Raw genomic sequence first — 27,067 nt, 5'->3', positions numbered from 1 at the left:
AGTCATGGCCAAGGGGCACAGCCATCTTCTTCCACACAGGGTTGGCCCAGGCACCCGGTCGAGGGCTCAGGGCTGCCCCTCTCTGGGCCTTCCAGTCCGACTAGTGCATGTCAGAGACAGGGGGTGTCTGAGCTCGTGGGAGAGGGTGCAGTCAACCCCCGCGTCCCCAGATTGGGCTAAATCTGGCAGATTGGTGGGTAGAGAGCCGGCAGCCAGCGACGGAGAGGAGGAAGTGGACCAGAGATACGGGTGGGCACAGAAGGACGGTGGGAGGACAGGGAACAGTGAGGGCAGGGATGTGGGTGCAGGCTGGTGCACACACACGCAGAGGTGCACACGTCTGCCTGGTGTGCACATGCGTTCACACATGCGTGCGTGCATGTACATGGCTAGTCAAACGGCACTTTAAGGCCTGTGCATGCATATGACATGCTATGTGTCTATTTGAGTGTATCCGTTTATTCATTTGACAAGTGTATAGGAAGACCTACTATGTGCTGGGCACTGAGAACGTGGCATTAAAGAGACAGACAAGCCTCCCTCTCCAGAAGGGTACCTTCTGGCTGAGGAAGACAGGCAGTAAGCGAGTAAACGAGCAGATCATTGGGCTGGGAAGGCTTCTCTGAGGAGGTGACGTTGAAGTGGAGACCTGAAGAAAGTGAAGGGTGGGCCCTGGGGGAAGAGCATTCCAGGCAGAGGGAACAGTACCTGCAAAGGCTACAAGGAGAAGTGGAGAGGCAATCAGATTGTGCAGCCCTGGGGAGCATAGTCAGAGCTTTGCTTTTTACGCTGAGCAAGCTGGGCAGTCAGCGAAGAGTCTTGTTCAGAAGAGTGACGTGGTCCGACTTAGTTTTAACAGGATCCCATGCTGTTCTGTGAAGATCAGATGGTGGCAGGGTTGGGGTATGGGGCAAGGACAGAAGCAGAGGAGTATATTGTAATTACCTAGGTGGGAAATGATGGTGGCTTGGAACAAGGTGGGGCCAGTAAGGGTAGTGAGAAGAGGTCGACTTTGGGGCATATTTTAAAAGTAGAGCTGAAAGCATTTGCTAATGGATGGGATGTGGGGTGTGAGAGAAAGACAATTCAGGGATGGCTACTGAAGTGTTGACCTGGACAATTAAATAGATAGGATTTCCATTTGCTGAGACGGGAGGAACAGCAGATCTGGGGATGGAGGGAAATCAGGAGTTTGGTTTCAGTCGTGCTAAGTTGAAAATACTTATTAGACAGCCAAGTAGAGATCTTGCAAAAGGCACTTCAATATACAGGTACAGTGGAGAGACCATCGGAAGTTGTCAGTAGCAAAGACCCACAGACTTTCAGAGCCTAGTGATTACTTAGAAATCAGTTTTGCAAATGGGGGAAACTGAGGCTCAGAGAGGCGGTGATGTGTCCAAGGTCACACAGCAAGTTAGGGGCAGCTCAAGCCCCTGACGTCCCCCCATCCATCAGCCCCTACTCACTGATTCAAACCCTGGCCCTGTGTCTCTTCATCCCAAATGGATCTTTTCCACATGGAAAAGGCCAGAAAGGTGACACGAGGTGAGGCTGGAGAAGGAAGCAAGAGCCATACTTGAAGGACTTGAGGGAAGCATGGAATCTGGGAAAGGCTTAAGCAAGGGAGACAACCAAGTGCAAAGGTCCTGAGGTGCATTTTAGAAAGCTCCCTCTACTACAGTTTGGAGAACAGGTGGGGACAGGGGACTCCAGAGGGAGGTACCCGCCAGGTGCTCGTCCATCACTTCACTCTCACTTCAACTCTGAGAAGTGGCGGGATTGATGGTGGCATCCCCATTGAACAGATGGGAACACTGAGGCTCAGAGGGGAGAAAATGTGCCCACCGTCACATAGCAAGTCAGTGACTGAGCAAGTCAAGGCTTGGCTCCTAGACTGTTGGAGTGGCAAGAGTCCTTGCGTCACACTTGGGGGAACTGAGGCCAAGAGAAGGGCAAGGACACATTCAAGGTCACCCAGATTGTAGGAGGCAGAGCCAGCCCCCAGGTTCATGAGTATCAGTCAGCCTGAGGAGCTCCTGCCCTGCCTCACCTCCCTCTCCCAGCCCACTGACTCTGACATTCAGCTCAGGAAAGAGTCAGGCATTGGATTCAACTTGGACAGGCCAAGGAACCCAGGAAGGGGGAGGGAGGAAGCAGAAATTAAATTAGTTTATTTCATTTAAGCAACCTTTTGAAGAGGAAGCAAATCTGACACCAGGGTGCTTGCGGAGACTCCAGGCAGCTTTGAAAATCAGTCACAATGACTGAGCCTCCTGATCTGGGCTGAGGAGGGCGGGGCCAACAGGCGGCACTGGGGTCTGGGCAGCTTCGGAGATCAGAGGGAGCAGGGACACAGCTTGGGACATGAAAGGCAGCAGTGCTCGCAAATTAAACCACTCACAGCTTAAAAAGGAAGGGAAGTGCGCCGGGGGCCTCCGATGAGCCACGCTTCTGAGGAGGGGCACGCCAACCAAGCTGAGCCTAATGCAGTGAAGCAGGTCCTGCAGTGGACAGTCAGGAGGCCTGGCTCCCTACACAACCTTGGGCGAGTCCCTGCCTCTCTCTGGGCACCAAGTTCCCTCCGAAGCATTGAAGGGGTTCATTCATGCAACAGATATTTACTGAGTGTCTACTCTGTGTCAGGCACTGTTCCAGGCATTGGGGATTCTTAGGAAGCCTACATGCAGAGCAGGGAGAAGACAGGAAAGAAATAAACAAGCCAATATGTTATAGGCCCTGTGGTGTAAGTGCTGCGAAACCAAGGGAAATTGGCATTATACTGGGGGAGTGCTATTTTAGATAGAGGTGTCAGGGAGGGCCTTTGTTTACAAAAGAGGACATTTGAACAAAGAGCTGAAGGAACCAAGGAGCTCTGTGAAACAGTGGTTCTCATACTTGATTGTGCATCCACATTACTTGGAGGGCTTGCTAAAATACAGATTGATGCCCTTTCCCCCCCAGGGTTTCGGATTCAGCCAGTCTGGCTATTAGAAATGTTTGCATTTTTAATAAATTTCATGGTGATGCTGCTGTTGTTGGCTCAGGGACCACACTTGGAGAATCACTAAGCTGGAGGAAGGATGTACAGGCAGAGGGAACAGCAAGTGCAAAGGTTCTGAGGCATAGTGTGTTTGTCAGGTTTGAGAAATAGCAAGGGGTCAGTGTGGGTGAAGAGAGGAGTAAGTGAGGTGGGGAGTGTCCAATGAGATCGAAAGAGATACTGGAAACTGGATCATGTAGGGCATGGTAACCATTGAAAGGATTTCTGTTGTACTCTGAGTGAGATACAGAATCAATGAGTGATGTGATCCAACTTATACTTTTAAAGGCTGACTTGTTGGCCACCGAGTTGAAAATGGACTATAAGCGACAAGGTTGGAAGTAGGGAGATCAGTGAGGAGGCAGCTGCAATCATGCCGGCAAAGGTAATGCTGACTCTGACCAGCGTAGGAGGTGAGAAGGTATGGGATTCTGGATGTATGTTGAGGGTAGAGCCAACTGGGCTTGTGAGGGACTGGATATGGGGAGTGAGAGAGAGACAAGGCAAGGATGATGTCGACATGTGTGGCCTGAGCAACTGGATGGATGGAGCTGCCGAAATGGGGAATGCTCCAGGAAGAGCAAGATTACAGTGCAAAATTAAGACTCTTGGGCATGTCAAGATTGAGATGTCTACTAGAAATCCAAGTGGAGTAGTCAAGGGGAGAGTTGGGTTTCTGTGTCTGGAGGTCAGGAGCATGAACAGGGTCAGAGATACAATTTTGAAAGTCATCAGCAGAGAGAAGGAACTCAAAGCTGAAGGCTAGATGAAACCAACAAGAGAGTGAGTTTTGAGACAAAAGAGTTAGACTAGAAAATATCTTAATGTTGGGGGCACCAGACCCCTTCCGACCAGTATCACAACCTGACCAGTGGACAGCAAGATTTCACAGGGCTTTCATGCCCAGTTCAACTCTACCTACTTATTAATGCCAACTATGTATAAGTCGATATGCTTGGCCCTGTTGAGGTTACAGAAATGAGAAGTTCAATCCAACACACATCTATTAGCCACTACTTTATTCCGGGCACTGCAGGGGGTGTAAAGATAAGTAATTGAATTAAATCCACAAATATTTATTAGCACCCATTATGTACAAGGCCTCCAGTGTACTTGGCTCTGTAGGGATTGCAAAGATGAGTCACCTAACTTAGCAAACATTTATTAGCACCTACTTTATATATAGCCCCAAGGGGATAGAAAAATGAGCAGTTGCTTTCAATTCAATAAACGTGTATTGGTGCCTACTGTGTACATGGCACTTTGCTAGGGATGTGGGGGTTGCAAAGATGAGCAAGACCCTCCCCTGACCTCAAAGTGGTGGCAGATCAGTTTCACCTCTAGGGCCAACTCTCGTCAATTGGTAGTGACCGTAGGGTTGTGTTGAGAAGGAGTCTGAGGACCCCCATTCAAGTTCAGGAGAAAATGATGCAATCAATTAGTGATGTTTGCTGCGAGCAAGGCAAGAGAATGGGGTGGTTCGTTTGGCATAGGATTGGCATTGTTGGACCATGGGATTGGGGCTCAACAGGCTGTGGAAATGGGCAGGGGCTCTGCCGGAGCGGGGCTCCCATGTATACCAGTTTCTCTGTGAGCAGCATCTTTAGTAGACGGAAAAGGGTTGTTTGTAGTATAGCCCGCACTTCTTGGGACACTTACTAAATAATAGCCATCAGCCAACACTGCTTTCACAGAGCTATTTCCCTTTATTCTCAACAATCCTGGGGAATAAGCAGGGCAGGTATTACTGTCCTCATTTAACCAACGAGAAAGTAAATGCAGAGAGAGTTAAGTAACTTGCCTGAGTTTCCAGAGCTTGACCCAGAACCCGGAAGCAGAACCCAAGCCACTCACCTCGGCTTGTGTGGGCAACGGCCATGCACAGGGACTTTGCAGCTTGCAAAGCACTTTCACACCCCTGATCTCATTTCAACCCCTGGAGCTCTCGGGTCAAGTGTTAACATGCCCATTTCATAGCGGGAGAAACTGAGGCTCATGAACAGAAGGAGGTAAAATTGGAAGAGCACGCTATCTGATTGCTGAATCCAGTGCTTGGTGGGGGACGGGGCAGGGAGGAAAGGAGGAAGACAGGAGGCAGTGCATTCCCCAAGGGTCTCATTGGGGAAGGCAGCAACCAGCTGGGAGCCTCTGATTGTCCTGTCTGCAGCCAGAGAGAGTATACCTCAGCAGCCCTCAGGCCCAAGCCAGGAATCAATTGCTGGCCTCTGCAGAGACAACTTCTAAAGATGTTTTTAATTAAAGTCCAGGAAGATCTATATGTGCAATATCTCCTTGCCTAGCAACGGCACTGGCTCTCACCACCCAGGATCGGGGGGGAACAGGACAGGAGATTTCTGGTGGGGAGAGGTGGCAAGGAAGAGCAGAGGCCCCGGCCCTCAGGAGTCATCCCCATGGCCCAGGGAATCTGGACAGCGAAGACTGGATCCATGCCTTTCTTTGTCGTTTCCATCAACAAATTATTCAGCAAGCACAAGCATCTTCTCTAAGCCAGGCCCTATGCCTACACAGCAGTGGGTAAAAAGGTGACAGAGCCACCATCCTGCCCACAAGGGTCTAGCACACAGTGGGTGCTCCGTAGATGTAGGGTGACTGAATGGAACCGAATTATAAGCAAAAAATGTTTGCTTTCTGCAACAGGCAGAGGGATGCTATTCCAATACTTACAATGTTGCTATCCCAAACAAGGTGACCAGACTACTTACTAGAGGGTCCCATTTAAATGTGGAAAGGACAGAAGAGCATAAGGGTCTCAGATTGGCGTGGTAGGAGAGTCCTCTCTCTCAGGGGGACAGATTAGATCCCACACACATTCATGGGTGAGTCCATGGCTGGGATCTATGAGGAGAAAGTGAGGGGACAGCGTCCCAGAGGTCACTGGAGACTGGAGAAGCGTGTTTGCAACGTAGGGCACACTTATCCCATTGAGCCAAAATTGCTTCTTCTCTGTGTCCCCCCTCCCACTCTCTCCCACTCTCCTCTTGCTTAATATGTATCTCTGCCTGTCTCTGTTTCTATATAAGTCTACTTTCTGACTTTATCTCTGCATTTCTACCTCTTTCTGTCACATTCTGTGTTCCACTTTCTCCCTGTCTCTATGTATCTCTGCCTCTCTGATGCTCATCTCTCTGTCTCTGTCCTAATTTCTTCCCATGTATCTGGGTATCTGTTTTCCCACTTTCTCCCTGCCCATCTCTCTGAATCTCTGTCCCTCTGTCCCTTGTCTCTCTTTCTCTGACCCGCTTTCTAGCCCTGTCTCTTAGTGCCACCTTCTCTGTCACTTGTCTCTGGGCCTGCCTCCTACCCCTCCCTTCTGACCTCCCCCCCCCCCCCCCCCCCGCAGCCATGTTCCTGCATCTCCTGCATATCATTAGGCTGCCCTGGCTGGGCAACCGGAAGCTGTGGAGGCCAGCCCAGTGAGCCAGCATTATAAGTGATGATCAAAGAGGGAGTTGGGAGGGAGAGTTTGAGAAGGCGTTGGTTTCCCATGTAATCTGAACGTTCCCAGGGACTCGACAAGTGGTTTTTAATTTTTAATAGAAAGCATTCCACGCAGTTCTGGCAGCAGCAGGGGGTGGGGCTCATTTTTTATAAATGTTTGAGAAGCTAAATGTGAGCTGAGGGTTTCCCCAGGCCCAGCAGGGCAGCAAAGGGAGGTAGGGAAGAGGCACGATGGTAATAATTACAAACATCTTCATAATAATGACACTTGGTCACCTCATTTGAAGACTCTGTTCTTTTCCAAAGTGCTTCATCTCTTTCATCTCATTAAAGGGCCTCCCTCATCCAGGGAGGCCAGGAGGATGAAGTCTTATCTCCATTTTACAGAAGGGGCACTGAGACCCAGTCAGGTCAGTTTTCCCGCAGCCACAGAGCCCAGGAGAGGGCTGGGATGACTTCAGTCCTGGAGCTCCCCTCCCCACAGCACCACTTCCTCCCTGAGCCAATGGGGGCTCATCCTAGGGGCTCTGGAGCCCTGGTCTGGGCAGCAGTTGGACCTCTCAGATAGCAAAGACAAGAGACAAGAAAGGAAAGAATTCTGGCTTGGGAGCCAGGCCATGGGTTCCAATTCTGGCCCCATGACAAACCATGTCAGAGTCACCCAGATAAACCAGAGATGAGGGGTGGGCATGACCCCTCCCTACTGATACGAGTGCCCAGGCATTTCCTACTCCAGGCCAAGGGCACAGCCCCAGAGACTTTCTGACCAGGCAGAGAGACAAGAGAGGAATAAACCCCTGAGCACTGCTACATGCCCAACTTTACCAGCCGTGTAAATCCATCATTTCTAGTCCTTGGAGCATCCCTGGGAAGCAGAGGGGCCCCCTCTAGACTAAAGGCGAGGAAAAAGGTCAAACAGGGACAAAGACTTGACCAAAGGCACAGAGTGAAGAAGCAGTGGGATCTGAACCCAAGACTCTCTGATGCCAAAGCCCACCCAGTCTCATCCCCTGGCAGGAGAGTCTGACATCTCATACTGATTTTGCCTGGGAGGAGCACTGCTGACTTGGTGGCATGTGTTGTCCTTGCTTCTTCCTTCCTGTTGTCGGTCTCAGTACCGGCACAGTGAGTCCAGGAGGGTGACATACTGGCTCCACACACCTGGGCTGCAATCTTTCCCTACCACTTACTAATGATAGAACCTGGGGAAAGTCACTGAGCAGAGGCTCAATGACTCAGTTTCCTCATCAGTTCAATCAGGGGTTTGGTCGGTTATTAGCCTGGGATGCACTTTAGAATCACTGTGGGAGCTTTTAAAAATGCCCTTGCCTGTGCTGCACCCCAGGAGAGTCCTACTGAATTGGTCTGGGGTGGGGCTCAGCATCAGTTTTATTTTAAAGCTCCTAAGAGATTCTAATGTGCAGCCAGGGTAAGAAACACTGGTTTCTGTGCTCTCTGAGGACCAGCTTTTCCACATCTAACATTCCACGTGGAACCCTGCTCTGAGATCCTGTTTACCCAAGAATCATTTGGGCAACGCTTCCTATGCCGGCCTGGATAGAGGCCCTTAACCCCACGTAGCTGAAGAGCTGGCTGGCAGCACCATGGACAGCGACCAGCTCATCCTAGCCAGTCCCAACCGTGCTTCTGGAAGTCTGAGCTTGAACCAGTTGTGGCGGGGAAAATCCTGAATGCAGTTCCTTGCCATTCCCCTCCTTTCCCTGACTCCTCCCTCTCTTACTGGCCTGTCTCCTTCTACTCCTATTGACCCCCTCCTCCTACTTTATAAGCCCAGGCACATGTGGGTTTTGACTTCAGATCGACCTGGGTTTGAATCCTGCCTCTCCTATTTCCTTGCCAGGTGAACTTGGCCAGGCACTGTTCTCGGTTCTGAACTCAAACTATTTGAGTTCTCACAGTGATCCTGAGAGCTTGGCAGTAATATTACCCTCATTTCACAAATGAGGAAACTGAGGCACAACGGGCTTCATTACTTAACTTCACTCAGCCTCATTTTTTCATCTGTAAAGTGGAAATCTCAAGAGAGCTTACTTCAAGCTTATTTTATAAATTCCGTAAGATAACATACATAAAGGGCTTCTCATAGGATCTAGCACAAAGTAGTTATTCAGTAAACATAATCTAACATGATCATTGAATAATGATATGTAATAATGGGTTTCATCATTATTTATTATTAATTCACATTTTCACTCTTCACTGTGCATAGCAGTTTCCTCATCTGTAAAATGGGAATGATGCAGGATTGTACCATGTTGGTTCATATCAGCTTGATTTTCTGTTTTGGGAGCCACTTGATATCACATTGGAAGCTTGAAGTTGGCCATGGTGAGAGTCTCTACACCATGGAAATCAACAAACACTACAAAACAGGGCATTTCTCCCCACCCCTCTAGCCCTCAGAGCCGATGGTTAAACGTTTACCAGCATACCACTGCATCTATATAATAGAATTGGCCTGAGGACTAAAGGAGGGAGTGGATGTGATGGTCATTATAAAAATATGAACTGCTGAATGGAGGGGGGATGATCCTGAGGTCCTGTAGCAGCCACAAGCCCAGCACCCTTTTATCTGCCCATTCTCGGGAGCTGCTGACTTGCGAAGAATGTAGGAGGGGGTCTGGAGTCTGGGGAGCCAGTGGTGAATCACTGACCCTTCACCATCCCCACGTGTAGGCATTAACTGTAATGGCTGCAATAAAGAATCTGGGTTTGGGGAAATGATTCCATCATCCCCGCAGGAGTCCCTGGGATGCAGCCAGGGAGAGGGAGAGAGAGAGAGAGAGAGAGAGAGAGAGAGAGAGATATCAGCCATTACCCTGGGGAGTCACTCAGCCCAATATTGTGCCTTGCCCAAGGGATGGGGGGAACAAGCAGAGGGGAGTGACAGAGAGACCCTCTCTCATAACAGTTACAACAGCCACTATTTATTGAGCACCCCCCATAAGCCTGATGCTTTATGTATCTTCTCCCTTTTCAGTATGTCTGTGAGGGAGGCATGATCGTGGTATATCGTATACTGGCATGCCATGCCTCCCGAGACAACAACGTGCATTTATTGAGTTCTTAGCATGGGCCAGGCACTGTCCGCGGTGCTGAACATGGAAGTCTATTTGAATTCTCAAAACAATCCCGGGAGTTTGGTAGTACTATCATCTTCATTTCACAAATGAGAAAAATTGAGGCACAAGGGGGTTTGTGACATGTTCAAGGTCAAACTGCTAGTAAGTGGCAGAGTCATCACTGATTGTGATTCAGTACACTGGGCTACCATCCCCAGAGCCACTCTGCCTGTGCTGACTCTGTCATCCAGAAGGGCTTTGACCTCAGAGAGTCCTGGGTTCAAATTCCACCACTTCCTCTCTCAGTGCTCTTGGTCAAGTCTTTCTACCTGTTTCCTCGCTTGTAACTTAGAGGGGCTCACTCTGCCTCTCGGAAACACTATGAGGATTAGAGATGATGAATTTAAGTGCTTGGTGAAGCTGGACATGCAGTGGGTGCCATTAGGCATTTATTCCTTTCTCCTCTATCTGTATAATAGGAGGCACCTGGGGTTATGTCCTGGGGTTATGAGTAGGAGACCCTGGGCACCTAGCATCAAGAGGGAGGGGGCTTGCTCAAATCCCTTCCCTAGCTTCTCTGGGCAACCCTGATATGGTTGACATGGAACAGGAGCTGCCAAAGAGAGGCGCATTGCAGGGCCGGTTTAGGAGGCTTAGGCTGGGAGGGGGGACATGGAGAGGGAAATGAGAAAGGCAAAAGAGTGAAAAATAAATACATGTGTCTGTCTGGAATGATCGAGGGCCCCAGGCTGGAGGCGGGAGAGGCGGGCGGCAGGCTGGGCTTAGCAGAATTGCTGCAGTAGCTCTTCCAGAGCCCACGCATTAGCCAAGCCGTGAATGGGCCTTACCTCCCAGCGTGCCACCCTCCTGGCCCAGAGTCCAACCCAGCCCCAAGAGCGCCCCACTCAGAACCTCAGCAGGTCTGGGCCCCTTCCCCTCACCAGCAGGGCACTCAAAAGAAGGCATCACCTTAAAGTGATGGATGAGTCTCATCCCCTTGGGTCATATCCTGAGCCCCCAAGACTCCCTCTTAGGTCTTCTACCTCACCCCCTCCTTTCTGGAAAGGTTCAGATGGACCAGAAGGCTTTGCCCGCTTCTCCGTCCAACACCTCCCCCACCCTGCCCTCACCCCCATCCTGTCCAGCCTCATGTCCCAAGCCTGATTTCGTCAAATTGAACATGATGTCAAATTAGAGCCATCTCTGGGACAGGCCAAGAGAAGCTCCCAGTTTAATGAGGCAGCGTCGAAAATCAATAACTTAATTGCCGCTGTTTGATGGACTTTTATCCAATTTATACTCTCCCCAGCAGCCTACGTGCAGAGCATGTGGAGAAGTGTGTGTGTGTGTGTGCGCGCATGTGTGTGCATGTGCCTGGGGCGGGGACTGTCTGGGCACCCAGGGGGAGGGGTGAGGAGGGCACCAGGACCCACAGCCAACTATTTCCCAAAGGGAAAGCTGGGTCTTGCCATCCTCCTGCCCCAGATCCAAAAGACACTGGCCTCTGAGCCCCAGTGAACTTGGTTATCCTTCTGGGCTGCCCAACTCCCATTTGTGGGGGGTGGTGAAGGAGGGAGGGAAGAGAAGCAGAATTCCCTTGAGAAATCAGGAGAGGCTGGGGTGGGCACAAAGACCCCTGCTTTGGGAGTCTGGTGCCTGGTTTCCAGTCCTGGCTTTAACTCTGACCATGATGACTTAACTGGTGAAGATGACCATTGCCACCACCCGCTGAGACTGAGCCCCATCTGCACTGAGAATTTAAAGTGCATTCCCTCAACCTCAAGAACCAAGGACTAGGATTATCCCCCATTTGCTGAAGAGGAAACAGATTCAGAGAGGCTGCCTTCCCTGGCCAGAGTCCTACAGCTGGGAGCCACCAAAGGGAGATTTGAACCCAGATCTGACTCCATGGTCACGCTTGCGCCACGGGAAGGCCCCAGATCAGGAAGCGGGTTGGGAGTCAGTGTGGGGATGGGGACTGTGAGGGGACTAGCTTCCATGACCTCTAGCTTGGATCTCCTCCCCCAGCTTCCCTGGGGTGGGGAGGACAAGCGCAGCGGCCCCAGGTGACCCCTGTCTTGCTTGGTCCCCCGGGCCCAGGCACGTCGGTGATGCAGGTGATGGCCTCAGATGCGGATGACCCCACGTACGGCAGCAGCGCTCGGCTGGTGTACAGCGTGCTGGATGGCGAGCATCACTTCACCGTGGACCCCAAGACCGGTGAGGGCCGGGGCCAGGCCGGAGGGGGCGGGGCCAGGGTAGGACCGAGGTGGGGGGACAGAGGGGTGGGGCCAGAGGGTGGGGGGAGGTCCGCTAGCAGCCTTCTAACAGGACAGCGGTGAGGGTAGGACAGGACCAGGAGGTGTCTAGCTTGTTCCAGGGTTGCAGAGAGGAAGGGGCGGCCAGGCAGAAAGAGGGAAGGGCTGAGGAACAGAAAAGGATGGCACAGGGGTGGGAGTCCCTGCAATACTGGCAGGAAAAAAAAAAGGCAGGATGCCTCCACCATGGGCGCCCTGAAGGGACTTTGGAGGTCCCAACCAAGCGGCCCTCTTGTCCTTGGAGCTTAACTGAAGCAAGCGTGTCTGCAGCCCTTAGGGGTCAGTTGGTGAAGGGCACCTTTGCAGCAGTTGTGAAAGCTCTGTTCAAGGGGCAGTTGTTAAGGATCTGATGGAAAGACAGGGATGGAGACCAATAGGGAAGAATGGTTTCTTAACTTCTTTTCCCTCCCCCAACGCCACCAGACACAGTCCCCAATTCATTTTCTCTGAGGTTAGAACCTGATTATGTCTCTGAGGGGCCCTGCCAGAGTGGCAGGGAGGGCAGAGCAGGAGACTGAGGCTCGGAGGAGTGAAGTGCCTCACTGAGGTCACACAGCTGGGCGTGGCTGCTGCTGCCAAGGGCGGTGTCCTCCCCGTCCCTGTGATGGGAGGGGCAGGGCAGGAGTGAGGGCGCCCGGGAGACCTCACACCACAGAATGTTTATCAGATGCCATCATGGGGCTCACAGCCCGGGTGGGGGCCAGGGCGACAGGCATATGCATGGGCAATCAGGATGCAAAGTTCTGGGAGGTGGAAGAAGTTGATCTCCAAAGGATAAGAAGGTGTTGGCCAGACTAGGATTCAGAGACGGGCATTCCAGGCAGAGGGCATGGTGCAGGCGAAACCAGGAGGGAAAGAACAGCCTGAGGCATGAGGGGAATTGTAAGCAACTCAGGACTGGGGAAGCAGGCGGGCTGGGGATTCAGGCTGGTTGGCAGGGGCCCAACTGGGCACAGTAGTAGCGAGGTTTAAGACCTTGGATTTTATTCTAAGGGTAATGGGGGGGATTTTATTCTAAGGGTAATGGGGGGTAAAGGGTAATTCTAAGGGTTATTCTAAGCGTAATGGTGTGTGTGTGTGTGTGTGTGTGTGATGGATCTGGGTTTTGGGGTTTTGTTTTTGTGTTTGATTTGTTGGGGTGGGGGATTGAGGATTCCAGGTTATGAGCTCAGTTGTAATTGTATTATCTTACACATAATATCTTTGTCATTTTTTTCTCCTTGCAAAAGTAACACATTTTAGGAAACATTCAAACACTGAAGGAATGTTAAAGAAAGGAAGGAAGGAAGGAAGGAAGGAAGGAAGAAGGAAAAAGAAAGAAAGATAGATAGATAGATGCTTCCCACTCTCATCCCCTAATTGCAGCCCCAAAGGTAGCCACTTGGTGTATATCTCCTATGAGATCTTAGACTCACTCATTTACTTGGAAAATATTAAGTTTTTTAAAATAAATAACACATTTCAAGGTTCAACATTTATCCAAACAAATATTTAGTGGAAATTCTTTACCCCTTCCAGTCCCCCAGTTACCCAGTCTGGGTCCCCAAGGCAACCAATGTAATTTTCTTGGGTATCTTTCCAGAGCTATTCTATGCATGTACAAGAAAATAGGTACATGTATTTGTTTTATTTTTTTACACAAATGGTAGCTATAAACACACACTATATACACTGCTTGCCTTTTTCACTTAACAATACATCTTGAAGATTATTCTATATCAGTACATAAAGAGCTTCCTCATTCTTTTATTTAACAGCTGTTGTGGATACACTAAAATTTATTTCACCAGTCCCCTATTGATGGACACTTACGCTGTTTCCAATCTTTTGCTACAACGAACAATGCTACAGTGAATAACCTCATACATATATCATTTTGTGCTTGTGTGAGTATATCTGCAGGATAATTTTCGGGAAGTAGAAAAGCTGGGTCAAAGAGCACATGCATTTGGAATCTGGATAGATAATGCCGAAATGTACCGGATTACACTCCCAAGAGCCACCCAAGAAGGAGCCTGCTTCCCCCCTCCTCACCAACACTCGGGGTTCATTGATGACTTTTAGGCAGGGAAGTGACATGCTCAGGTTTTCATCTTAACAAGATCCCTCGGGCTGCTCTCTATAGCATGGCTCAGAGTCAGGCATTGAATTCAGGGAGACTCAGTAGCCTGGGGTCCCCATCACAGAGCCCCAAAGGACAAACACCAAGGCCTGCGCCTTTCCCCAGCCCCCACCCAGACTCCTGAACCTGTTCCATCCAGCTAGGGAGCGAGAGATGACACAGGATTGGTGGCAAGGGTTAGTTGAGATGCTGAGAAGGGAGAATGAGGGATGACAGTGAGATCCTGCCAAGGGCAAACCTTGGGGACCTGGGTGAATGTAGAGAACTAGATTGAGGGAAGAATCTGGGGGTTCCCAGCTTTGGGCCCTGGGATGGGAAGGGGCACCATCTACGGAAACAGAGGGAGGAATGTTGATTAAGAAAACTAGGAGCAGAAAAATTAGTGAATATGCCCTGCGATCAGGTGCAGAGCTAATTCATTCCATTTTAACCACAGTGGGTTTAAGAGGAGAGAGGAAGAGGAAAGAAACATCTAGAACATCTAGCAGGCCATCTGAAATACAGGCCCAGAGCTCTCTAAGTAGCTGGGGCTCTCTAAGCTTTGGTTTCCCATGTGCACAAGAAGGATAATAATTCCCATCTCACGTGACTCTTGTGAGGATCCAACGGGAGAGTTCCTTCCTTCATTCAACAACTCTTTAGCGAGTGCCTGCTATGTGCCTGGCTGTGTTCTAGGCTCTAAGCATATGGCAGGAGGCAAATCCAAGACCCTACCCTCATGGAGCTTTAATTCAAGTAGGGAATACAGAAAATAAGCCTATCCGTGCATAGCATAACGTCAAGTAGCAACGAGTGCTAGGAAGACACAGAAAGCAGGGTAAGGGGATAGACTTCGATGAAGAAATCAGGATGGGCCTTTCTGGGGAAGTGACCTTGGGCAGAGACGAATGAAGGGAGGGTATGAGCCCCTCGGTATCTAGGAAGGAGTGTGCAGGCCAAGGGAACAGCGAAGGTATGAAGTGCTCGGCATAATCCCTGGTACCTCCTGGCAAGCCAAGGGGCTGCTATTGCTACTGAAGCCTTCATTCGTTCAGCTGGAGGAGGGGGCCCTTTGAGTTGATCTCCCTCCAGAAAGGGAGGAAGCGACCAAAATAAGGGAGGGGCCAGGACTGAGTCTGGGAGATGGCAGGGGTGAGCCAAACTCCAAGAGAGTGAGGAGGACGGCCAGATTCTCAGAAAGAGCATCCCCCACTGCAGGGAGTCAGGAAGAGAGCGGCAAGCGGGAGGCCATGGAGAGCCCGGGAGGGCAGGGATGCTTCCCAAGAGGCCAGCGCGTGGCACCAGGCAAGGCAGGTGAAGCAGCGCAAATGAGGTCCTTGTTCTGGGGTCCTCCACTTTCTCAGTCTGAGAGGCTCTTTGCTGACATCTCCCAGGAAGGACCAGATTTTTCCTCCCCTTGCCTTCAGCCCCACTGCAGGAGCCGCCCTGGTGCCATTCCCAGCCCCAGCTCCATTTCCCCAGCCAGGAATATTCCGCTGATGCGGGTCTATATTTAGCAGCTGCTGTGAGGTACTGTCTGTTCTCGCTGTGCAGATAGCAGGGAGCAGAGCCGGAACGGGCCCTGAGAGGAAGGTGTGAGGGAGAGGAGGGGGCGGGGCTCCAGGGGACCGAGTGCCAGAGGACGAATTAACTTGTGTGTTTTAAAGGCCAGGCCTGCCAGCAAGCCCCCCACAGGGGCAACAGGGATGGCATTTGCGGGCTAATGAGGCATTGCTTGGGCTCCAGGGCCCCTGCTGCAGAATTTGGAGGGGACGATGGGGGTGGCGAGGACAACACCTGGAACTGGAGGTGATGGGTGAGGACAAGGCTGCAGGGAGCTGTGGCCAGGTTCTAATTTTCAGCACCCGCCCACCACCACCCGCACAGGACTAGAAAAACGCTCTCAGAGACTCCAAGTTATCTGCTGAAAATTCTCAACAGGGCCTGGGATGAATGAAACAAACCTTTGCTGAGCACCTTCTAAGTGCCAGATCCTGGGGTCAGGATGATAAACTAGATCTGGTTTCTGCCCCCCAGGGCTTTTGTTCCAACAGAGAAGCCAGAAACAATGACACCCAGCCTATGAGACGGGGAGACAGAGGGTCTGTGGCAGTAGGTCAGACAGTCTAAGTGTTTATTGAACACCCCCAATGTGCCAGACCCTATAAGTAAGATGATGAACAAGGCCGGTAGGAATCTCTGCCCTCATGGAACATATTGATCGGGTACCCAATCCAGGACTTGGGGAGGAAGGGATCATCATGGCATCCCCAGAATGTGCGACCTGCCACTGGAGACTTTGTCTCATTTAATTCTCTTAAAAGCCTTCCAACTGGGTAGCCCCATTTTATAGAATAGGAAACTGAGGCTCAGAGGCACTCAAAAAACTTGTCCAAGGTCAGACAGCATGTAAATAAATGGTGGAAAGAAGACTTGAACCAGTCAGTCTGACCCCAAAGTCCCTCCTTTCTGCACGGCCTCGTATCTGCCTCTGTGACCCCTACACATAGTATGTCCTCAGTAAGCATCTAATAAATGAGTGAATGAAGTGATTTGCAGAGCCAGAAGTTTTCAAGGACAACTGCATGGGCCGATTTGGGGAATTTTACCCCAGAGCCGGGAGAAAGGCACCAGCCCCCCGGGTGCTCCTCCCAGCGTCAGGAAGTGGAGTGGGGAGCAGAACATAGCAGGTAGCAGAATATGCCATCAATTCCTCCCACCCCTCTAGGTAAAGTGACTTTGCCACTGCTCCTATCAAGAGGTGAAGTCTTGAGAGCTGCCTGGCTGGCTGAGATGATAGGGCATGGGACTCTTGCTCTCAAGGTCATGGGTTCAAGCCTAATGTTGGGCATGGAGCCTACTTAGGAAGAGAGAGAGAGGTGGAGTCTTGAATCTGGGAGCAGAAATGATGCTCTGCCAAGTCCCAGATTAGGCCTTAAGAGGCCTTGCCGCCTTCACTCTTCTCTCCCAAGACCCCCATCTAAGGAAATGAGCCCAGCCTGCTGAAGCCCGGAGATGCTCTAGCGGACAGCCAGGAACCCCCCACCCCCTGCCAAACCTATGCCCCAGGCCTCGCTGGGCCTTCTGGCCAGCTGAGCCTCTAGTGAAATGTGACTGCACGAGCGAGCCCAGGAGAGGAACAGGCCGGAAAACATGATCTCTCCATCAGATATCTACTGCTTTGTGACAAACTGCCCCCAAACACGGTGACTTAAAACAGCAGCAGTTTTTTATTGACATAATCCTGTGGGCTGGCTGCGCAGTTCTTTTCACCGGGGTCACTCGTGTGGCGACAGTCCACCGGCAGATCGGCTAGGACACTGGTGTGCCTGGGCCCCTACCTCCATGTGGCCTTCCATCTGGGGCTTTTTCTAAGCAAGGTGGTCTCGGAGCTCCAAGAGGACAGGCCCCAGCACACAAGGGCTTATCAAGCCTCTGCTTTTTGTCCCACTTGCTGATGTCCCATTGGCCAAAGCAAGTTGCGGGGCTAAGGCCAGAGTCGGTGTCCGAGGGGGTGACCCAAGAGTGTGCCTATCAGCAGGTGTGCTTTATTGGGAGCGGGCATCCCAGCCTGTCACTGGGTGTGAGCCCAGGGCCGGGTCCAAAGGCAGCATGGCCTCTGGGTACCCACCTCCTGGTCTCCCAGAGATGGCACCTGATCGTCTAGAAGACTTCATGACCAGTTGCCAAGTGAAAAGAGGTTAGTATCCCTACTTCCTCTGGAGCTAGAAGTGGCAAGGACAGCAAGGAGGCAGTCACATGAGCAGGGCTCCTCACCCGCAGGGGTGGACCTCAGCCAGAGCCCTGCTCCAAGCCCCACGCATGAGTTTTTGGTGCACAAGCTCACAGATGCACCGTGGCCCCAAATCCCAGCACTGCCTCTGCATTCCGCGAGGTCCTGGATGCAAAGCACATGCACACGGCTTAGCACGCGGTAAGGGCTCCACTGGTCGGCTCCCCTCCCTGCCCTTCTGACTGGTTCACTCAGGGAGCCTTTGTCTCTGGCCTGGTTGGCCACTCCACCATCAGTCTGTCTGTCTGCCCTCGCCTGTCCTCCCTCCACCATCTTTCTTCCCCGCTTCCCGACCCTGGGCCTCCCTGCTGTCTTCGAGAAGGGCTGTTCACTCAGTCTCTATTATTCTCTGCCTTCCTTTCTCCCCTCTGTTCTTTCCCTGTTCATCTGTCTCCAGGTCTCCGGCGCTCTGTTCCTCTGTCTCACTGTCCCTCCCGAGTGCACATTTCCCTCTGGCTTGACCACTTACCTCTCTCCTTCTCTCTGTCCCAGCCCTTTAGGTCTCCCTTGCTCTCTGTTCCCTCTCCAGGGCTGCAAAGCCTCAGCTGACAGACCAGTGGAGGCCTAGGCCCTAGCCTCATCGCCAGAAGGGCGCCCCGCTCACGGTCCCAGTGTTGGGGCAGGTCAAGGAGGGCCAGTTCTGACCAGAACTGGGGTCGGTGGGGAGCACGCTGCTACTGGCAGCTGGTGGGTAGTGTTATCCCGCCCCAAACATCAATAGTGCCAAGGTTGATAATTCCTGCACTGTATGCAATTGTCCCATTGTCCAGATGAGGAAACTGAGGTTCAGAGGAAGGGATTTGCTCAAGATCACTGGTCAAAAAAATGGCAGATCTGGGATTTATCCCAAGTTCATGTGCTTCCAAGACTCACTCTCCGTAAAGGAGGGATCAACAGGGAGCCCAGGGAGGGGTCTCGGAGGCCACCGATGGAGGGTCTGTACGACTCTTGATTAGATAGACTACACATTTTCCATATCTCCATGTGATCCCACAAAAGCAGGGCCACTTCCTAGATGCCCTACCTCCGGCTCCCCCAGCTACACATACAAATACACACATACACGCACACACTGCAGCCTCTCCCCTCGTTCTAGCACCTTTATTGGAGTCTGGGGGCTGTTTGGGGACATCAGGAGTCGGAGATTGGGTTTTATGGGGCACATCATGGGGCTGCTGGTGCATGACTCCACCTGGCGTGCAGGCCCCAGGCACCACCTGTCACCACCTGGTACTCGGCAGGTTGGAGCGAGTGGCGGGGGAGGCTGTGAACGCCTCATCGACTCTCCCCTCCACCTTGGTCTCCCACTGGCAGGGAGACAAGAAGCTCGGTCTTCTGCTCAGCAGAATTAATCTGTGGTCACCGCCGTTCCTGCGGCCCCTGCCCCTCTTACATCAACAGCTTGAAGGGCTGTCTGATCAGTGATTAGCCAGTGCCTGGACAGAGAATCTAGGGCTGGGCCAGGGCACGGGGACTTCAGGGGCTGGGGGCCGACTCCATCATGGAGAGGGGCGTGTGAAAATAAGAGTGTGCGTTCGTAACTGTGAGTGGGCACACATGTGGGTGTGGGTGTGGGTGTGAGCTCATGTGTGTTCTTATGTATGTACCACATAAGCGTGTGAGATGTGAGACATACTTAGTGTATGTATACAGATGAGTGTGACTCCAAAGTGAATGTGTGTGAGTGTGGGTGTGAGTCCGGTTCACCATGTTAGCACTCAGTAAGCTGCTGTTCCGTGCCCGACTCTGCTGAGGGCCACTGACAGAGGGTTGAAAGAGCGGATCTGAGCAGGTGTGAGTGTGCGTTATCCGTGAACACGTGGGTGAGTGTGCGTGAGCATGCGTGGTGGCTGCTGAGCCTGCACCCCCACTGTCCCCACACCCGTGTCTTCCGTGTTCCCCTCCTGAACTTGCCTGAGCCACACCTCTGCCTGTGGAGGGGTCTCTGTATCAGCTCGCAGCTTCAGGGGGGGCATCCCTGGCCTCACTCTCACTCACCCGCAGGCGTGATCCGGACGGCCGTGCCTGACCTTGACCGCGAAAGCCAGGAGCGCTACGAGGTGGTGATCCAGGCCACAGACATGGCGGGCCAGCTGGGTGGCCTCTCCGGCTCCACCACCGTCACCATCGTGGTCACCGATGTCAATGACAACCCACCCCGTTTCCCGCAGAGTAAGTGAGGCCTTCCTAGAGGGTGATGGCCACATGCATCTGCATCCACCTGGTAGACCCCCAGCATCCCTCCCATCAGACTTCCATGGCAGGTATTGTGGGTGTCCGTTCATCCTTCCACCCACCGAGCTCATGCTTCCCTTTAGGCTTCCACCAAAAGAGAAGCTTGAATCTGTCTATCCATCCAAGGCATCCATTTCCCCCCAGTGCCCCTCCAATCATGCTTCTTACAGAGGAAGTCCTCAAAGTTGTCTGATAGCCCACAGGCCAAGTAATACGGTTACCTTCCTACCCCTCATCTTGCTTCCTGCCGCGGAGGAGCCCCCATCTGTCCACCTACTCCAGCCCTTCACTGGCCCCCGCACACACCCCATTCCTGCTTATCCATGTGATCTGCCACTGACCCAAGCTTGCAGAGGGAAGGGCCGGGGAGGGGGGCTGGAGTGACAGGTCTGTCCCCACGATGAGCCTGGAGGGCAGGGTGCTGCGCTTCTGAATTAGGTCTTTCCACTCTCTGCCTCTCCAGGCACAACAGGGGACGGGGGGTGGGGGTGTTCTCTGGCCAAGTCTCCCACCTCCCCCTCAGCCAGCCCCTTGTCCAGCCTTGGGCCCTGAGCCGCGCCGGGGAAGCCGCCGAAGCTGGCAGAGACTAAATGCTGCAGGGAACCGGGCTGATCCCTATCGGGGAGTCATTACTTGAGGTCTGCTGCTCTCACATTAGGCCCGCCACAGGGGACTGACCCCCGCAAGATAAGGGAATCCAATCCCTTAGCTGAGAGCGCACCATCATCGGGGCCTAGCACCTCAGCCTGGACTCCAAGCGGGGTGGGCAGAGCTGCCAGCTGGCTTCGCGTCGCCAGGGAGCCGGGCGCAGTAGCCGGGGGCCCCCCCGCCCCCCGATGTGGATGGGGGAGCTTTGAGGCACCGTGTGGAGCGGTGGGGGCCACCCGGGCTTCTGCCCAGTTGTGCGAAGCTCTGTGCTAGTTCTGAGCCGGAAGCAGTGGGGCAGAGCAGAGAAGAGGGACCCCAGGCCCCAGGAAGACTCTTGTTTATTTATTCATTGATTCATCCCTTCTTTATTTTTAACATTTCTTTATTGTGAAATATGCACACAAACGGAAAGGTGTAAAATAGAAATGTCCAGTTTGGCAACTAATTATAAAGCAAATCGTCCTAGAGACCACACTCCTGGACCCCAGAAGCCTCCAGGTGCCTTTCCTGAACCTAGCGGTCCCCCACACCCCCACTTCCAGAGTTAACCATGATCCACTATTGTGATCGCTACCTCCTTGCTTTAGAGTCAGTTTATCTACATACACATCACCCAACACTATAGCTTAATTTCACCTGGTTTTTTAACCTTAGATGAGCAGAATCATATCATATAACCTCTTTGCGTCTTGCTTTTTTTCCTCTCTTAAAATTATGTTTATGAAATCACATGTATTCATTTTCGTTGCTGCACAGTGTCCCATCGTTTATCTATTCTATGTTGATGGACGTTTGGTTTGTTTCCAGTTTGAGGCTATGATGAAGGATACTGCTCTGAACATTGTTGCACCTTGTGGAATATCTCCAAGTGCCGGTTTGCACGCATTTCTCTGGTGTATATACACACTGGAACAGAATAGCTGGCTCATGGGATATACTTATCTTCAGCTTTACTAAACAAAGCCAAACTGTTCCCCCCATGAAAAAATGCATGTGTCCATTGTAGCCCATCCTCCCCACCACCTGCTGTTGTCAGACTCTAATTTGTGTTAACCCAGCGAGTGTGGAGCCATGCTCCTTTTCATTCATTCACTCCCTAGTCACTCACACATTTCATTTATGCAACAGTCTGGTGTTCTGGCAGGCTCGGAGAATGCCTGATGAATAAGAGATGTGGTTCCTGCCTTCCAGGAGCTCACACTCTGAACAGAGGAGAGAGGAGAGAGCAGGGAGAGAAGAAGCAGAAACTGATAGGGAAAGGCAAAAAACCTTATAATGGGATAATCTTGGTGGCCCTGGGGCACAAGACCAGAAGAGCCTGGAGGTCAGTCTGAAAAGGCTCTCTGGAGGAGGGAACATTCTGTGAGACTGTAGGAATTGGGGAGGGCACAGCAGAAAGGAGAATAAAGAGAGGGGATGCCTAGAGATGAGGAATTATAAGAACCTCAGGCAGGCTGAAGCTGGGGTCAGAGAGAGGGAGGCTGAGGCTGCAGAAGTCGGCAGGGGCCAGGCAGTGAGCATCCTGTAGGGCAGGCCAAAGGGCTGTAGGGCTCCATCACAGGGCAGCCGGGAGCTATGGAAGGGATTCCAGCGGGGGAGTGGCACAGCCAGCATGTTTTAGAAACAGCCCCTCTGGCTGCCATGTGAGAATGATTCAGAGGCCACCGCTCCACACAAGGAGTATCCAGACCTTGGGGACTCCAAGAGGCACATTCTCAGCTCCACAGGCCCTACTTCATCTGCACTGGCTCCTCACCTGCAAATCACCCTCATCTTGACCTCAACTCTGGGAGGAGAGCAGTGTACCGTTTGTGTCCCATCTGACCTCATTCCCTCACGTTTCTGCTCTGCTTCTCCCCTCTAGCCACAAAGGCCATCTTGCCGTTCTTCAAACATACTGGGCATTGCACCCACGTCAGGGCCTTTGCACCTGCTGTTCCCCTCTGTCTGGAATGCTCTTTCCCACAAATCTGCTTGGCTTACTCCCTCACCTCCCTCAGACTTTTGCAGAAATGTCATCTTCCTAGTGAGGCCTTTCTTGATTACCCTATTTAAAACTCCACACACACCCTCATCGGCATTCCCTGTGCCCCTTCCCTTACTTTTTCTCCAAAGCACTTATCACCATTTGATATACCACATGTTTTACTGATGTGATTGTTTGCGTCTTTCTCTGCCTGTTAAGAGGAAAGCACTGTGAGAACTGGGATTTGGGTCTTTTCTGCTTATTGCTATAACCCCAGTCCCCGAACTGCATCTGGGACATCATAGGTGCTTAATAAATACGTGGGAATGAAGGAATAAATGTCATTAACATCAACAGCAACAGGAAATCGGCATGAAGCCCCGCTCTTTTACCATAATTTGTTCCATTTATTGAGTAGCTACCATGAGCTAGGCACTGTACTAAGCGCTTTCCATGCCTCCTCATCTAAGTTAACGGGGACTGGGACCGTGCCGTTGGGAAGGCACTATTTCCATTCTACAGATGAGGAAACCAAGAATCAGGATTACACAGCCAGGACTGACTCCAGAGCCTGAGCCTTGATCACTGGGATCCTCTGCACCCCTCATGGGCAGACGGAGAAACTGAAGCCCCAAACACTGCAGGCACTTTTCCTATCAGTCAGCAAATCAACCCAGGGTCAGAATTAGGACCCTCCTCTTTGCACTGCCCGCTTAGGAGCCCCTTGCAGACATTGCCCTCCCGGGAGCCCATCTGGGCCCCCTTCTCCTCTCCCCTGAAGCTGGTGGGAGTTGGGGTAGGGGCTGCCCCCCATCTCTGTTCACAGCTGTATCCCCTACAGAAATGTACCAGTTCAGCATTCAGGAGTCGGCCCCCATCGGCACGGCTGTGGGACGGGTGAAGGCTGAGGACTCAGACGTGGGCGAGAACACAGATATGACTTACCACCTCAAGGAGGAGAGCGGCAGCGGCGGCCATGTGTTCAAGGTCACCACGGACAGCGACACTCAGGAGGCCATCATTGTAGTGCAGAAGGTGCTGCTTGGGGTGGGGGGTGGGGGGGGTGGCAGACCCAGGGTGGTGGGATGGGGGGGAGGCCTCAGAGCAGCCATGTGGCCCCACCCCACTCCACTCCAGGGATTGGGTCTCTCTGGGGACCCAGGACCCACCTGGAGGAAACAGCGATGGTATCAGTCCCATTTTACAAATGAGAAAATGAGGCACAAAGAAGATAAGCTGCACAGCTAGTTGTGAGAGCCCGGATTCAAACCAGATTTGGATCCACGCTCAGAATCACTGTGCTGTGCTCCTTCGAGTGCATGCCCTTCACGCTCATCATTTCTTTTAGTCCTCATGCTTCCCTCTGAAGAGCCATCCATTGTTAAGCCCATTTTTACAAGTGAGAAAACAGAGGCATAGAAAAAGAAAAGGGCTCGCCCAAGATCACACCTGTAAGGGGCAGAGTCAGGATTTGAACCCAGGTCTGGTGACTCCAAGCTCTTTCCTTCTTGAGTCTAACAGCCCTCCTCCCCTACTGACTAGCCCAGGAACTAGAAGCTAAAAGAACAAATTCAGGGGTCCCTAGGGGAAGGGGATGGAGGTCAAATGAAAAGCACAAATCCATCTTCTAGAACTTGGTCGTGGGTGTGGCAACTCAGGGCTACTCAGGCCTTTGAGACCATCACCCCAGCCCTGCTCTCCCACAAGAGGTCAATCCCCTGCACTGGCCTGCGAATGATGGTAGGCCTTTGTACGCCTCCAGGTTGGGAAGCTCACTTCCTGCCATTGTCCAGCTATTTCTCCTTCCATTCGGCCAGAATCTGTCTCCTAAATCTGCTCCCATCAGCCCGGGCCTTGCCTTCTGGGACACGCAGAAACATTTGCACCCTACAGCCCTTCATTCACTCAATAAGCACATATGACCAGCTCTCTATGTGGCCTGGAGGGTTTGAAAAGAGAGAAGACTCCCAGTTTTTTCAGCTCTGCCCAGAAGATTAAAATAGAGTAGCTATTACTTATAATAAATGTATACTATGTGCCAGGCACCCTTCAACAGTTTTTCATGTATTAATCAATCCCTACGACAACCCTCTGAGGTACTATTATTGCCCATTTTATAGAAGAGAAACTGAGGCCGTGGCAATTCAACAATTCGCATCCAAGGTCATGCATCTTATAGAGCAGACTAGGGCTATGAGCCCAGGCAGTCTGGCTCCAGAATCCACCCTTTTAAGCATTATATGGCTTTCAGTCTTCAGAGTTCCATTTGTCCTCTGGAAGATGAGCCCATTTCACAGATGGGGTCCAGCATCACAGAGCAGCAGTCAGGCCCTAAGTCCAGCCTCTGCATTTGCTCTTACCCCCAGGATGCCCCTAACCCCCTCCCCCATCTCAGGCTCCTCCCACCTGCCCCAGCAGTGGCGCCTGAGGCGTCTCGGGGCGCAGAGCCCACGCCTGATTGATGACCTGGCTCCAGAGCCCATCGCTCACTCACAGGCCCGGCTCCGGCCTGCCTCCCTGCATCCTGATTTCCCAGGCAACAGGACAGAGGAAGGAGGTGGCCGTGTTTACTGCTGGAGAAGGTGGGGGCGGGAGATTCTGAGAGAAAAGTGGGTCTCTACGCACAGGGCAGGTCTTTAGGAAGGTCCCTTGCCACCCAGATAGCTCCCCCCACATGTTGGAGGCGCCCAAACCCCACCACTGCTATTTCCCTTTGCTATAAGGCGTTGTCTTTAGAAGGCCGGAGCCAACACATGGCCATAGAGCTCATTCATCGGAAGGTCACCCATCAGCACTCCCTGATGAGAAGCAAGTCTCAGCATGGGTTTAGCCAGATTTCTGAGGAAAGCTTTAAGGCAGCCTGGTTTATCAGGCTCAACTCATATTAGTTGCTGCCGGCTAGGGACCTGGGAAATGTCTTAAGGAGACCCTCACAACTGAGGCTCAGAGAGGCTCAGAGAGGCTAAATAGATTGCCCACAGACACACAGCGAGTCAGCAGCAGATCCAGTGCGCTTTCCTGGCGTGGGGTTAAGGGCCAGGACTCGGGAGCAGCACTGCCTGGGTCTGAATCCTGCCTCTGCCAGTGCCTAACTGCTAAGTGACCTTGGGCCTCGATTTCCTCTCGTGTAAAAGGAGATAATCACAATACAGCCCTCTTACGGATGTCGTAAAATTAGATGGGTAATGCGCTGGTACACAGTAAGCGCTCCGTGAATTAATAAATGCATGAAATGGTCGGACATACTGTGCCTGGGGTGGGGGTGGGGGGGGTTGGGAAGTCAGATGTCAGCGTCCTTTAGCCCTGATGGGCTGTGTCCCTTGGCAAGACTGTCCCCCGCAGTCTCGATTCGTCCACCTGCAACCAGGGAGGGTTGGTCGGGGGTCTCCCAACAGCCAGTTCCCTGTTGCAGCCCACTACTCCCCGCGCCCCTGCAGAGTCATCGTGACCCTGGGCTGGCTAGGCCCTCTCTGGGCCCACCTCCCCGATGGCTTCTTTCGGCGCGGAGCCCACCCGGCCCACTCACCCGCCCTCTGCTCCCTCCCCGCAGCGCCTGGACTTCGAGTCCCAGCCCGTGCACACCGTGGTCCTGGAGGCCCTCAACAAGTTCGTGGACCCCCGCTTCGCTGACCTGGGCACGTTCCGCGACCAGGCGATCGTGCGCGTGGCCGTGACCGACGTGGACGAGCCCCCCGAGTTCCGGCCGCCCTCCGGCCTCCTGGAGGTGCAGGAGGACGCGCAGGTGGGCTCCCTGGTCGGCGTGGTGACGGCGCGGGACCCCGACGCCGCCAACCGGCCCGTCCGGTGAGACCCCCGCCCGGCGCCACGCCTGCTGCCTGCTCTCCCGCCACCGCCCCGCGGACAGACCGGGGGCAGAGGGGGAGGGGCGGGGGGCGAGGAAGGTGGGGATGGACACAGAGATGCCGCTCAGAGACAAAGGAAACAGATGTGAGAGTGGTCACAGAGAGTCAGGGGACTCAGGACAAGGAGGGAGACCCAGGTTTGACAGACACCGCAGAGTGAACAGGGCTCGGCCCCGGTCCTCTCTGTCCGCGGTGGCTCCCTCGGTGCCCTCGGCCTGTCCACCCACATGCCTATGACCCCCGAGTCCACTCTCTTGCCCACCCTGCCGTCTCAGCAGCTCCCCTTGGCTCCCCTAGGCACCCAGAACTCACCACGTTTGGAACTGAGCTCCAGGTCCCTCCACCAAAAACGACCCCAACCTTCCAGTTGTTGAGATCAAAAATGTTGGAGACACCCTGCCTCCTGTCTCTGTCTCCCACCTCCCTCCAGTCCATCAACAAATCCGGAATCCCACCACCTTCTCCACCTGCGCTGCTACCCACCTGCTACCCCCTGGTCCAGGCCACCATTTTCTCTTACCCCGACCCGCATCTGGATTCCGGCACTCCTCCCCTCCCCCC

The 27,067-nt window shown here is 52.7% G+C and overlaps 1 protein-coding gene across 1 annotated transcript in view; it reads left to right on the top strand.

Moving 5' to 3' along the window:
- Nucleotides 1-27,067, top strand: part of CDH22 (cadherin 22) — a 66,322-nt gene that overhangs the window by 9,647 nt on the left and 29,608 nt on the right. The window contains exons 3-6 of the mRNA XM_035005709.1: nt 11,683-11,802; nt 19,799-19,966; nt 23,485-23,678; nt 26,194-26,447. Coding sequence (XP_034861600.1) covers nt 11,683-11,802; nt 19,799-19,966; nt 23,485-23,678; nt 26,194-26,447 — 736 coding nt within the window. The remainder of the gene's footprint in view (nt 1-11,682; nt 11,803-19,798; nt 19,967-23,484; nt 23,679-26,193; nt 26,448-27,067) is intronic.

This window comes from Mirounga leonina, unplaced genomic scaffold (assembly GCF_011800145.1).
Source record: "Mirounga leonina isolate KUSES-001 unplaced genomic scaffold, KU_Mleo_1.0 Mir_150, whole genome shotgun sequence".
Taxonomy (NCBI): domain Eukaryota; kingdom Metazoa; phylum Chordata; class Mammalia; order Carnivora; family Phocidae; genus Mirounga; species Mirounga leonina.
Note: the sequence above shows the minus strand (reverse complement) of the source record. Positions and strands in the feature narration are given on the sequence as shown.